Source organism: Vicugna pacos, chromosome 5 (genome assembly GCF_048564905.1).
Source record: "Vicugna pacos chromosome 5, VicPac4, whole genome shotgun sequence".
Classification (NCBI taxonomy): Eukaryota; Metazoa; Chordata; class Mammalia; order Artiodactyla; family Camelidae; genus Vicugna; species Vicugna pacos.
Genome location: NC_132991.1, coordinates 16,455,635 through 16,470,506, shown reverse-complemented (window position 1 = coordinate 16,470,506; position 14,872 = coordinate 16,455,635). Strand labels below are relative to the sequence as shown.

The 14,872-nt window shown below is 38.3% G+C and overlaps 1 protein-coding gene across 14 annotated transcripts in view; it reads right to left on the bottom strand.

The window, feature by feature from the left end:
• Positions 1–299: 299 nt before the first annotated feature.
• R3HDM1 (R3H domain containing 1) overlaps positions 300–14,872 on the bottom strand; it is an 82,538-nt gene continuing 67,965 nt past the window's right edge. For all 14 annotated transcript variants that reach the window (XM_031678606.2, XM_031678610.2, XM_015243366.3 and 11 more), the window contains 6 exons: positions 11,155–11,258; positions 8,953–9,125; positions 5,386–5,530; positions 2,930–3,012; positions 2,401–2,485; positions 300–1,647 (listed from right to left, as the gene is read on the bottom strand). In XM_031678606.2, coding sequence (XP_031534466.2) covers positions 1,286–1,647; positions 2,401–2,485; positions 2,930–3,012; positions 5,386–5,530; positions 8,953–9,125; positions 11,155–11,258 — 952 coding nt within the window. In that variant the 3' untranslated portion in view covers positions 300–1,285. The remainder of the gene's footprint in view (positions 1,648–2,400; positions 2,486–2,929; positions 3,013–5,385; positions 5,531–8,952; positions 9,126–11,154; positions 11,259–14,872) is intronic.

Genomic DNA, 14,872 nt, shown 5'->3' with positions numbered 1-14,872 from the left:
CAGCTAAAAACACAAATTCTTCACCTAACCAAACAATGTTCTATTTTAATTTGTACGCTCAAACTCAAAAAAGTTGTCTACAACTGATGGGCATTAACTTATGAGAGAACAAAGGTCTATGAGCCATAACCACAGTAATCACTCTCACAGAGAACATGCTTGTAGAGTATTTGTAAAATGAGTGGGTTTACTGTCTTTCATTTTTAACTCTGAAATTGAAATCTTCAAGACAGGTTATGCCTTTCATACTGACTCTCATTTCAAAAGGTGATTTTAATTTACAAAAGACAAAGTGGGTCTATATTTGTAAACATTTATTCTCTTGAACTGAAAAAGGCTTGCATCAGCACACATTGTACAGCCTTGCAAATTACACAGAAATTGAAAAAAAAGTTCGTTCTTCATAAGTGCAATGAATCTTTGATGTCCAGTGATCCGCTGCAAACAATGAAAACACATTTTAAACCACTTAGGAAGTTTCCAGCACTCATCAGATGCATTTCCTCAGGTGACAAAAAATCCACAAGGAGGGGAATGCAAATAAGTAGCAGTTAGTTATCGGAGGGACACTTAAAAAAAAAAAGTGGAAGTATTTTCCTTCTTGGAATGATTCCCATTCCTCTCTGAATCTAAGTGGTTTGATTAAGAGGCATTAAGAACATAATTTACTTTATACTTATGTTCATACAACCTAAGTGAATAAGGAAAGGACCCTATGAGGGAGTTATGTATTTTCTGGAAATTGTTTCTGTGTTTAGAGATACAGGGGAAGAGTAATCTTCTATTTGTGGGCTCTCCTCAGTTACCCTCCAGCGCTCCCAAAAGACAGTATACGATTTTGACTTGGTTATTCCACTCCTGTATTCTTTTTCCCCCAAAGTCCATGTTGGGTCACACTGTGCTGGCTGCAGAAAAAGAAATACAGGTTGCAACTGGTTGTAATCATTTTGAAGAATAATTAGCTGTACAATAGCGCTTTGGATCTGATACAAGAACTCAGAAATATAAAACAAAATAACTATAAAAGTTAGGAGGCATTTGGACAGCATTTCCTCAGAAAAAGCTGCTAACTCTGTATCATTCCGGTATGGATTCCTACAGTCACTTGGGGTGAAATGTGTATTTCCTCCCCTTTGCTGGATCACTGGCCTGTCTTCAGAAGTTGTAACACCATGACCACAAATCCTAGGAGTCTCTATCATGTTAACAGAAGCTCCAAATACCAAGCCAATTAAAGATGGGCGAGGACAGGGGAGTCATAAAGGCCAAGGGTCCAAGGTGGCTGTTACTGAGAACTCGCCCTTTCCAAAATGTGGAAGTCATAGTGCTTCTTGCTCGTTCTCAGCTTAAACTTGTTAACCGAGTTAATTTGTTTCTTCAGTGCATTCTGTGCAGCTGAAATGGAGGGGAATGTGGCTAAGACAGTATACGTGGAGGCCAAGTCACTGGGTTTAGAGCGTTCAGGGTTGACAGTGTTGTCCCCGCTGCCACAGCAGAGGGGGTGACGACGCAGCTGGGGCTGGGACTGGGGGTCCCGGAGCCACCGGATCTTGGCGCCAATTTTAAAGAGTTCCCCAAAAAGCGTCTCGGCTTCCATGCGAGTTATTCCATCTGGTAGTTCAGTAATTTCCAAGACCTTCCCAACAACTAGAATGGAAAAGGTGTAGAATTAGTAATTCCCCTTACCAAAACAGGCGAGCAAAAAGTACCGCAGACCCAAATGTGACACAGCAAATGAACAACATTTTCTGAAACCATTCAAGTCCACAAAGCTATACTTACTATGGCCACCTACTTACCCCTTAGGCAAGGGGTGCAGAGTTACGCGTATCGCAGGCCTCACCGACAGCCTCACAAACGAAATGCACCCTTGTGCAACGGCTTCTCCCAGTCGGCTGTGTGATCTCGGGCACACAGCTTCCCAAGCTTCATGTCCCCATTGTAAAATTGAGTATTATCTTTATAACAGCACTTTCCCTAACCACCCAAGGCTGATGGATGGAAAGTTAAAGTACAGACTTGAAAGCATCCCGTCACAGAAAGGCAATATATTTATTCATTCACACTATCGCCTTACGGGTGTGAGCACGAATTTCTTTCTGGAAGAATCTAGAGGCAACGCGGTTGATTATGCCTGATCCTCTCACACCTCTTTTGAAACCCTTTGGTCCCTTCCCCTCTCCTAAACCCACCTGTACCTCATTACACCCTCAAACGTGAAATGAGACAGAATTTAAAGGACACATTCCAGAGCCCTACATTACAGACGGCATAATTTTCTATGACTTTGTGTATGACTCTAAAAGAGGAAGACCCATTTCTGTGGTGTGGTGGTTTTACAGACTGTCAAAATGGCCAGCAGTTTGTAGAACCATATCCAGCTGCCTCTTGCGGACACACCTGCTTCTCCTGCACCAAGGTCAGTGGATGCAGCTTTTTTAGCTTGCTTCCTTCCTCGGTTTCCATGCCTGTTGCCAGACTGACCCTGAAAATCCACAAACAGATGAGAAATATGGTTAATGATGCTGAGAAATGCGTTGGCAATGTTTGAACACTTAACCACACTCAGTCAGAGTTCCGTATGTTAGCAGAAAAAATTCAGTCCCAGGCCTTCTGAATTCTGCCTTGATGACAGTGGCACTTCGGCCCATCACTATGACCAGTCACAGGCTGACGGTCCTTCACAAGCCAGGGAGCCCCAGCACCCTGTCCCCCTCCATATCTGGACCGCAGTTGGGAACTGCTGCTCCGCCAAGCAGCCCACCACCTCATCCCTTACTGTGCTACCAGCGGGGCGTGTGGCAACACGGATGTGTCCAATGGCCCAGGCACACAGCTCTCCCATGTGTGGTGCCCAAGAGACTTCCAGCAACAGAAGCATAATGTTCTGCCAACAAAGCCTAGGACATCAGACAGCTGGCTCTCACACCTGTTGGGCTGGAATGTGTCCGTGCAGAACAGCAGGAGGGTTGTACTGCAGGGGTTGGCCAAGTAACGGATATCTGGCATCTCCTGAAAGTCAATGAAAAAGATGTTTACATTTTCCTCTACTCAGGTATAAAGTACTCCCTGCTGTTTTCTTAATTGTCTCAGTTGAGTTGAGTAGGGGAAACACATCTGGTAGAACAAAAAAGTATAGGTATTCACCTATTTTTTTAAAGAATTAAAAGTTTCCAGGTATCCTTGAAAGAGCTGGGGTAGACATCTGAAAGGAAAGGACTAATACAGCAGTTATGAAGGAGGGTAAGTGATGGGAACTGAGCAGACAGGACAGCATGGAGAGAAAGTTCTCTGTATATCTTAACATTCTCTGTGAAATCCATCAAAACAAATATAATACTCATTCCACCTACCTGAGATGCTAAAAATCCACATTTTCTCTCATGATTAAAAATTAACAGAACTTACATTTCAGGGGAAGGAAATAACCTTGGAAAAACATGAACCTCTCTATCTCCCCAAATTCATTATTAACTACTATAAATGTATGTATAGGTGCATTTATACATTTGCACATACTCACACAAACATTTTTATAGTCTTAACCAATGGGCATATTTACATTCTAGGTCTTGGGCCTGCTCTTAAGCTCTCTTTAAGTAAAAGTTCATATTTGTAACTTAAACTTGCTTAGAAAGAGTGGCATAAGGCTTAAGCATTACTCATGAGCAGGTACCCCTTCCCTAAATCCACAAGTGTGGGGCAGTCAGGACAGAGATCCTCCAGTTATTTTCCTTCATGCAGGAGTGACCTAAGGTCACCACGTGGAAGGGGCTTAATAGATTCTGACTGCAAAGCCTTGTTCTGGAGAATAATGTTTTCATTTGTTATATTCTCATTTTATTTTAACCATAAGTCTCCAAGTTGAGCACATGTCTGGAGGAGCGTTAGGGGTAGGAGCGAGGAAAGCATCTTTGGGAAATCATATGGCACTTCTCCAGATAGTTTCGTAACAGGGAGAAGCACGGTGTGAACACCCTTTGCGCTGTGGGGTTTTTTCTGTTGAACTCTGTTAGATGCTGGGGCAGCTCCCTGGCAGGACACGCCCATGACATACCTGCTGCTTCCCAAACACTAGTTGGAGGGCAGATATGATGAAAGGCTTAGCAACGAGATCAGAGATGCAATGTGAAGCATGAAGATATGTAAAAAACAGTTGCAAAGAAATCAGAGGTAAGGCCAGGCCTACGGAGCAGTATTCTTTTCAAATGCAGAGATCAGACTGTGGCCAGAGTGGCCAGGGACCCTCCTTAGAGGCCATGCTACGTGCTCCTTTGGGGCACCCCTACGAGACCATGCATCTCAGTATCAGTACACTGCCATGTGCCGTTTCAATCCACAGACTGTTTCAATTTTTTTTAATAACATGCTTTATTTTTTCTAGATTAAAGTAAATGGCTTTGTAGATAATTTGGAAATAGAGAACTATAAAGGAGAAAATTAAGACCACCCGGGTAATTTCATTACCTCTAACATTTTGGTGTGTATCTTTTCAGTCCTTGTTTTATATGTGTGCTCACACATGTGTATATGTATTTTATAGTATTTTTAAAAACCTGAGATATAATTAACATAAAATAAAATACACCATCTTCAGTATTGGGCTTGATGAAATCTAACAATTGTAAAAGTTCATGTAACCAAGACCCAAAAAAGACGACAGACATTTCTATCTCCTTAAAAGTCCCCTAAAGCTCCTTTCCCCTCAATTCCATACCCTGTTCACACTACTATCTGAGTTCTAACCTCATAACTTACTTTGCCTATAGTTAGATTCCACATGATTAGAATCATATAGTATGTCTTCTTTTTGTGTCTGGCTTGTTTTTTTGCTTAATATAATGACTCCAATTCAACCATGCCAGCAGCCTGCTTTGTTCATTTTTATTGTTGAGTAGTATTCCACTGAAAGGAATTCTAAGACTGTTTACCCAATCTCCTGATGGTGGACATTTGGGTCACATCCAGTTGGGCTGTTATAAGAAAATAACGTTGTACAAGATCTTGTGGTAGCTCACAGCGAAAAAAAAAAAAGTGACAATGAATATACGTATGTTCATATATAACTGAAAAATTGTGCTCTACACTGGAATGTGACACAACATTGTAAAATGACTGTAACTCAATAAAAAAATGTTAAAAAAAAAAAGGAAAGAAAAGAAGGTTGTTATAAATGTACTTGTACAGGTCCGCACAGACATGCTTTCATTTCTCTTGCATGAATACCCAGGAGTGGGACTGCTGCACTGTAGGGTAAATGATTACCTTTGTAAGAAACTGTCAAAGCTTTTTCCAAACTGGTTAATACCAAGGTAAATCACGAACTGACTGAGAATGGACGTCTTAAAATTCTCTGAGGCTGTGACTAGCTTTGTGCACACTTACCTTGCCCAGGGACAAAAGGTCTAGAAAACTGGGGTATGATGGAAAGTGGTGGTCCAGAGGGACGGACAGTTTTCAGGGTGGACAGCTGAGCTGGTGCTGGCGATTGAGCTGGTGAAATAATGGGGCTACTGAGCTGAGGACTGTGCTGCAATTACATCAAGGAAACAGGCCAATATTTTAGTCAGGCGTTTTGCAAATTTCCTTTCGGAAAGAAATTTTTACTCTTTCTGATTGCAAATATGCACTTGTTACACCACTGCAATATGTATATGTATAGGTTATTAAAAAATTAAAACAGTAGAGAAATTTATAATTTTCAAGTGGTAACATTGTTTCTATGTATCCACACATCTGTTTTACAAAAATGCAAACAGACTATACATCCTATTTTTGAATCTTGCTTTTATACCTTTACAATAATGTAGATACTTTTTCATGAGGGAATACATACATCTGCCCCATTCTCTTTTTCACATGGCTTATTTTTAATTTCATCCATAAAACAGTTGCAAAAATAGTACCAAAAAACTCAGATTTACATTTTGTTCATATATGGTTTTCCTGACTTTCTCCACATCTTCCTTTAGTCCTTTGAGCATCTTTAAGACACTTGTTTTTAAGTCTTCGTCTAGGAGACCTACCATCAGGTTTTTTCAGGGAGAGTATCTGTAGATTTATTTTTTTACTCTGAATGGGCCACACTTCCTTGTTTCTTTGTATGCCTTGTGATTTTTTTGGTTGAAAACTAGACATTTGAATCTAGTAATATGGTAACAATGGAAATCAAATTCTCCCTCTTTCCCAGGGCTTGGTGTTTTCTTATTGCTCTTGTTATAGTTTTTGTTTACTGACTGTTGCAGGCTGTCTCTGTGCCAAGGACCAGCATGAGACATAACTTTAAAGTCTTCTCAGGGCTTTACTGAGCCTGTGCCATTCCCTGGGCACACATAGTCCCTTTCTAATTTTTCCAATGCACCCAGTTGCTTTTGAATGTTCTAGTCCTTAATGTCTGGCCCCCAAAAGGGGCTAATAGAGAAAAATGAAGGGAGGAAAAAAGAGAGCCAGCCCTTTAAATCCCCTGAGAGCTAGAGGGTTGCAACAATGTGGGAAGGTACAACAACAATGGCTACTACCTCTCTGTCTGCACCTCTGTCATCAGAGCAGAAATCCATGATTAGAACATAAACTCTCTGTAGTTGAAGGGCAGGGTGCTTTTTGCCCACCCGGGCTCCTACAAGCTGCCCTAGGAACAAGTGCACAGCTGCCTGTCAATGCGGCTGGGAGGCAGAAGATGGGTGGCTGCTACTGTGCTAAGAGCTGAAACTGACTAAAATTAACCACAATGTATCACCCAAACTCTTTCCTGGCAGTTGTAAGCCTTCAAAAGATTCTAGAGTTTCAGAACAGTTACAATGGACAGATTCTGCAGAGCAATTTAGATAGGAAGACAGATTCCTGGTGCTTCCTACTCTGCCATCTTCCCAGAATCCTCTCTCCTCTAGTGATGATTCTTGGCTGGTGGTTTCCAGGTGGTAATTTTCTAATTTCATCATTTCTTCTATTTTTATTACTTCACATTCTACTGTAAAGAAGAGCTCACTTACTCCCCTACTTACTCCTTTATATCAGTATGCACTCATGGATTCTTACTTTATTCTATGGGTAACCATTCATTTCCTAATTATTTTATGCCTAAAGCCTTCAGGCCTGATCCTGCATCCTTTGATACATCTCCATCATATTCTGAGTACTTCGTTACTTTCTGGCATAGCAACGTGTTCCAGGATCATCTTGTATATTCCCTGAATGAACCCTGCCAAGTCATTTTCCTAAGGAGCCCTGACTGCTTTTAGTGGAGAATGGTACTTAGAAACTACCATTTGGGTGATAGGTGTATCCCAGCCTTTTTAGTACACTTTAAGAGCATTTTTCCTAAGTGGCACAGTAATTTATTTAATCAGTTACCCGCTAATGAGTATCAAAGACTATTTTCAGTTTTCCAGCATTACAATATGGAAGAAAGAAATATCACTGTACATATACTTTTGTATGTTAGTTCCACATCTTTTACCAGACAACATTCTAGCAGTGAATCTGTGAATCAAAGGCCATGCACCTTCCACATTTTGAAAACTGTAACTAAATTGCACTCAAAAAGAGACTGGATCAATCAATTTACAGTGTCAACAAGACTGTACAGGAGAGTTTATAACTGGTATCTCTGCCAAGACTGCAGATTATTGGTCTTCATAAATTTTCCCAATTATACAGATATAAAATATTTCTATGTTTTCATCTGTTTAAACGTCATTCATTGGTCATTTATAGTCTGTGAGCTAGTCTATAAATGACCTTTGCCTTTTTTATTCTGATATGATTTTGTCATGTGCATTGAAAATATTTTTTTATCTTAAAAAATTAAAAAAACTTTTCATGCTGTAAACTTTCAATTATATAAAGGCACAGGTAGACAATTCTAACACATTTTCATGTAGTCTTCATCCAGCTTTGATTGTGATCACCCTGCTTTTTTTTCCCCTCTAAACAATTTAAAGCAAATCTCAGATTATCACAGCATGTCACTTGTAAATATTTCGGTATATAAATATTTCTAATAGATAAGAACTATTAAAAAAACAAACAAACAAACCTTTATCATACTAACAAAATTAACATATTTAACTGTCTTCTTTTTGCCCCAAAATGTCTTTCGACTGTTCAGTATCCAAGGAAGATCCCTGTTTGCTGCATCTGATTGTTGTAACTCTTGAGTCTCTTTTAGTCTATAACAGACTCACCCTTCATTTCAAAATGTCATTTATTAGTCAAAGAAACAAACCAATTAGTCCAATAAAATATTCCATGGTGTCACATCAATTGCTTTTTATTTTCTTCCTTCATTTTCAATAAATTAATAGCTAGACTTAGGGCCTGACTAGATTCAGGTTCAATATTTTTGAGAAGAGTCTCTCACAGGTGATGCTGTGTACTTCCTTCTAAACCGTGTCAGGAAGCAAACGTTTGGTTGGTCCACTTTTAGCGATAGTACAATCCATCAGTTGCTAAAAGTGTTGTCTCCCTAATGTATCCATTTTAAAGTTCCCCATAAGCCTTTTCTTAATGTTTCTAGCATCTGCCGATTATTTTCCCTTGTTCATTATTTTAATAAGATTCTAAAACAGTGATTTTTTAAATTCTATCATTGCCTTTAAATTTATTCACTGTATTTCTTCTATGGTGAAGAGTATTCCCTCATCCACTTTCTGGTTACAGTAAAATATAGTTCACACGGGAAAGGTGGGATAACAAGCTTAATTAACACTTTTTCTTTATCAAATTTTAGATCTAGTTTATGGTCTGAATTTTTTAATTAAAATTTTTTAAATATACAAAACATTGGGAAATAATATTTAAATACTGAAATAAATTGTCTGCCTACAGAGAATGTTCAAACTTTAGTAATCTGCTTGAGAAGATTTAAAATTCAGCATCAAGCTTTATAGATCAATCTTACATGACTAAATGTTGGAAGTTTAGAAATTACAATAAACCAAAGCAGCACCTTACCTGAACAATATTGTCTACATTGCTAAATTCCACACACTTCTGTCCTCTCTGGTGATCACAATAATATTTGTTTTGTTTCCACTGTGGGGGTGAATGGGCACGAGACTGTGGATTGTTTGGTACGCTGAGCTGCATCATCACCATTCCGCCACCAGGTGGTGGAGGCGGGACAGCTGAAAATACAAATTAGGACACTGTCATCAGCATGTTAGCTAATAGCTGTTATCTTTAAACACCAAGATGATGGCAATAATTTTACATCTCTGAACAAAATTTTACTGATAAAAATGCAAATCAGATTTAAGCCCTAATGCTTCATGCTATAAGCACTGTGTGTTTAAAAAGGTATCAAAATTATCTCTGTTGACCTAAACATCTCACTTTTCCTAAACATAATAGGTCAGGGAAGTCCAATTATCTACAAGACCTAGTAGAGAGTAGCACAATTGAGACATGATCTATAAAAATGCTTAATTTTTAAAATAAGTTAATTTTGAAACAGGCATTATTCTAAATACACAAAGGAAAACTCTGGGAAAAACTAATAACCTACAGAAATTTTAACATACAGTAAAAAGTCATCTTTTGAGTGAATCAATTTCATGCACTGGAAAAAGTCTGGGATGTGGGAATCAGAAAGCACAATTTCAGAACCCTGAAATGCCCCATGACTGGGAAAATTATTTACCCTCTTTCATTGTAATTTCTCATCTGAAAAAGGAGGCTAGGAACACCTCTGTGGCTGACTTTAAAGGGTTGTGATGATCACGTGCATGTAAAAACACTTTGCTAATTGTACAGGACACTTGGACAATAATATGTATCTTCTGGTCTGAGTTACTCCTGTCATACACCGCTGCTGCAGCACTCCCAGAATTAGGCATGTACTCTGCCACTCGCCACTTCAGTGAAAGGTAAGGTGCCCTGCCTCTGGGGCCACTGTTTGCACTGCAGTGATGGTAAAGTTGTCAGCTCCCTGGAAACAGCACCATCTAGACCTGGCTAGGCAAACCACAGGAGGGCTGACTGTTGAACATCTCAATGTTCTTGGGCACAGCAGCCCACGCTGGATGCAGCCACTTTTACTCATGTGGGTGATAATTATTTTTTGTTTCTCTGTTTCTTAGAGATTACACATGTCAACAAATCATTATACTAAAATATGGTGCTATGGTAAAGGATTGTTTTAGACACTATGGAAACAGACAGAATGAAGCAATAAACTCTGTCTTAAGGACTGAGGAAGCCTCTGGAGAAGAGGTGATTTTTGAGTCAGACTTTGAGGATGAGCAGGATTTTGGCAGAGGATGGTGGAAAGGCATTCCAGGCAGAGGGAAGAGCAGGCACAAAAGCATCTTTGGCATGAAAAAACACATTATATTTAGAAACAAAGTTCTGTATGACTTGAGAATTTAAGTATAAATAGGAGGCATAACTGCTGAGGATTTTAGATGGAGAATCCATGTAAAATTTTTATTCAGAAGAAAGACATGAAGAGACTTCTGTTTCACGACAGTAATTCTTATGATGTGTGTGGTGGGGAATAGGAAAGGTGGGCATGGGGGAAACATGAAATCAGCAAAATACGAAAGAGATGATTGCACATAAGACACGAAAGAATTGACCGCAAGTAGCAGCAGTGGGGAAGGAAAGACGGTACCAGATTGGAGGAAATGAACGTCAAAGGGGACAACAGAAGAGAATCAATCATGCTCTGAAACTTGTATTGGTCCCTAGATAGAAGGTGAGGAGAGGGATGTAGGAGGAGGGAGAAATACTAAATCTAAAGTGCCTTTGACACATATGGGTAGGAACGTCCAGCAGGCAGTTGCTATATATGGTCTTGTCTCAGCAGAAATAAGATTTGGGAGATACTGGCAAAAGAGCCGTGGTTGGATCCTTGAGGAAGAGTCTGAAGGGTAATGAGAGAGTGCCTAGGGAAGGATCCCAGAGAACATCCATATTTAAGAGGCAGGCAGGATGGAGAGCCTGAGGAGGACAAATGGAGAGCAGGGGTGGAGGAAGCAGGAGAAAAGGAAGAAGGAGGGGACTGAATCTGTTAACTCTGATTTCACAGGGCACCCTGGTATATCTTAGTACATGACAAGTTGAAAACCTTTTTCTAGAAATGCCCAAGGAACTTATTTAATTATTTCTCAAATGGACAAACCATTGCACTTTCCCCCAATTATCTATTCATACCTGCACACTGATGGCCTTGAAGCTGCTGGGAACTGCATGGTGAAGTAGTTCGAGGAAACTGGACTTGTTCTGATCCTGGATGCTGCAAGTAACCTACTGATGAGCTATGGGGCAAAAATCAAACAAACACAGAACACAGCGCAATGAGATGGAGATGACTGTAAAGATTTTTTGAATGAAAAGTCTGTAAGTTTATTTAGATATATATGTTTTCTTAAGTTGGTTCGCTTAATAAAAGTCAAACTTAACTCTTCTAAACAGTAAGTTATAAAGAATTACCTTTTTGATAAAAATCACTTTATGTTTTTGTCAATGACACTAATTTTTTAAAAGTAACTCATGATTTCATTGCTCTTACTCTTTTACAACTTATTCTGAATAGGCCTTTTGTATTGTTCAAATAATTATTTTAAAAAGAAGAAAAATAACTCACTAGCTTTATGAAATAAAAAGGTGATTTATTTGGATCTCACTAAGCTATCTATATTTTAGAAGACAGAATATGTGGTTTGACAATGATGAGACTCAGAAAAAATATTTTATTGCTTAAAAATGTATTAAGGACATAATGTACTATCTAAGGAATAAAGGAAATAATAGAACATGATTTTGACATATTCTAATATAAATGCTGACAAAAATAAATGGCTGTTAGTGTAAAACCATTAAGCTATTGCTGTATTTTTCAACAGTTTATCTTTGAGACTCAAACTTACATGGAATTTGTCATAATATGTCCTTCAAGTTTTCTCCATTTAGCAATTTCTTTCAGGAAAATAATTTCAAATCATAGAGCAATATTATGAATTCTTTCTGAGAATTCTCAAGTAATCAGAAATCTTAATTTATATATAAAACCCTGTTACCAGCCTTTTAAATCAATTTTCTTTACATAGTTTTATTTCTTAATCCAGCTTTAACAACTTTTTTGCACTACATCTCATAGAATTGCTTCAAAAATACTACATTAGATCCAACTACTGAATTACTGAGAATACAGGGAGAAGTGTTAAACACTGTGATGACACCATCAGTCAAATCCGACTGTGGAATGCTCTACAAGACACAGGTACAAAAACATAAGCAGTATTTGTGGGGTAGTTGGTAACACAAATACCAGCTGGATATTTTATATAATTAAGAGGTTAACTGTGAAATTTTTAAGATGTTTAATAGTACTGTAGTTGTATGGTTTAAAAAACCTTTTAGGGATACTTCTAGTGAAATACTAGTGAATGAAATAATATGATACCCGGGTTTATTTTAAAATAATATGGGAGGAGCATGAAGTAGAAGTTTAAATGAAAACAGATTAGTCATTAGTCAATAAATGTATAAGCTGAGTGAAGGGTACATAGGGGTTCAGTACACTTTGGCTTATATTTAAGTGTATTTACAAATATCTGTAATAAGAAGTTAAAAAATGATTCTCTAATTCAGGGTGACAATTCTCCAATTAATAAGACTTAGTAAAGTTTCATTGTTTTCTGTGGCAGTATTTAGTGCAGTTCAATAAAGGGAACAAGAAAAGGATGTAAAGTGATGATTTCACAAAAGGTGATTTTGGACCACATGCCAAAATGAAAAAATAGTACTTTTTGAAGTTCATGTCAATTAGGATTGGAAGGCATGATATGAGTATTAGCCACTTGTAGAAATAACATAGCTTAAGACATGGAGGGTGACAGATAAAGAATATAGAGTTTCTCTCCTTTTCCCCTTCATCAGTATATTCACATTAAAAAATTTTTTAATTATGGTGAAGTACACATAGCATATAATTAACCATCTTAAACCATTTTTAAGCACACAACTTGGTGCCATTAAGCACATTCATACTGTTGTACAATCATTACCACCATCCATCTCCAGAACTCTTCATCTTGCAAAACTGAAATTGTACCCGCTGAACAACAGCTCCCCATTCCTCCTTTTCCCAGACCCTGGCAACCACCACTGTACTGTTTCTATGAATTTTCGCTATCCTAGATACCCCATTTAAGCAGAATCAGACAATATTTGTCCTTTCGTGACCACCTTATTTTGCACAGCATAATGTCTTCAAGATTCATCCATGTTACAGCATGTGGCAGAGTTTCCTTCCTCTCTAGACCTGTGCTGTGCTTCCTGAAGGTGCTGTGAGTAATCGATAGAACCCATTTGGGGACTGTAGCGGTCTCAGTATCACACATTTAATTCTTTAATAATGAAATGTGACTGAAGCAGTGAACAAAAAACAAACACTTTGAGGCTCATTGGTCCTAATGACTGATCCACCATTTGTGACAAGTTGAGCAAATTTCACTAGAATTTAAATCAAATTTAATCAGCTTGGCAGAAGAAACAAAAATTGAAAGTTTAAACTATCCAAAGGTTGCTCCATTATTTCTTTTGGATTATTTCTGTTGGATTTCCTATTAATAACAGAACTTTTACAACTTGTTCTGCAGCAAGTTTAATTTTGGGGGTGGATTATGTTTGTGGTAAACTTTCAGAGACAGAATTACAGAATAAAAGAAGTACAGCAGTTTTGTGTTTTGTTAAATGTCATCAGAATGACTTACAGAAAAATGGGCTTCATCTGTCTAGCAACCAGCAATGTTCATCTCTGCATATTGTTAACTGTTTTATCCTCCTTTTTCAGTTAAAGTTGCCTTAATTTTTCATTTCTTAGATTGTTGGTGAGAGTAAACATCTTCTCATGGGATAATTTACTACCAGTTCTGGCCAAGTGGGTAAACAATTTATTTCCATGAATTGTTTATTTGCCAAGTTGCAATATTATCCTTCTAGAACATACAGAAGTGATAAAAATGTTTAAACTTTTACCAGACATCTGTCACATTTCCCCACATCTTGATGTTTTCTTTTTGAAACCTGTTTTAATATAACTGTACTGAATCTTTATATTAAAAAAAAACCTTTAAAATATTCATCTACTCTTTAAAATTAATTATTTTTTGGGGGGGAGGTAATTAGGTTTGTTTGTTTGTTTGTTTTTTAGAGGAGGTACTGGGGATTGAACCCAGGACCTCTTGCATGTTAAGCACTCACTCTACCACTGAGCTATACATTCCCCATCTAGAACATTCATCTACTCTTTGATAATGCATTTCAAATCTTGAATCCTACCTCAGTGAGAAAAACAAAGCAATCAGGAAAGTATTTTCATAAACTCTTCACCACACCTATCCACACACTAATCTCCATGCCCACGTACTCTGCTTTCCCCCACCCCCCAGACGTGAATCCTCTGTGCTCTTATCGAAGGCTAACCCACCTCCACTTGAGTGCTGGCTCTCACCGTCTTTCGGGACCTAACAACTCTACCCTCTCTCCTGAAGCAGCACATCTTCTCTCTACTGTCCTTCCCCTCAGCATACAAACACTTCTTTTTTCAATAAGAACAGGCCACTCTCTCTTAGCCTCGTTCCCCTCTCCCATGCACCACTGAAATTCAATGCCCCCCTTTATGAAAGCAATTCTCCTCAAAATTGTCTCTGTTTATTGTCTCCAGCCCCTCCCTTCCCATTCTCTTGGCTTTTATCTCCTAAGAGAGAGTTAGGTCTCCCTTCCAGTATTTTATTAACCTTTTAGGGGTTTGAAATATATACAAGAGTACCCAGAACTATATTCTACAATTTAAAGAATTATAAAATGAAGAACTGAGTAACCTATATTCAGATTAAGAAAAAAAAGCACTAATATCTTAGAAGTC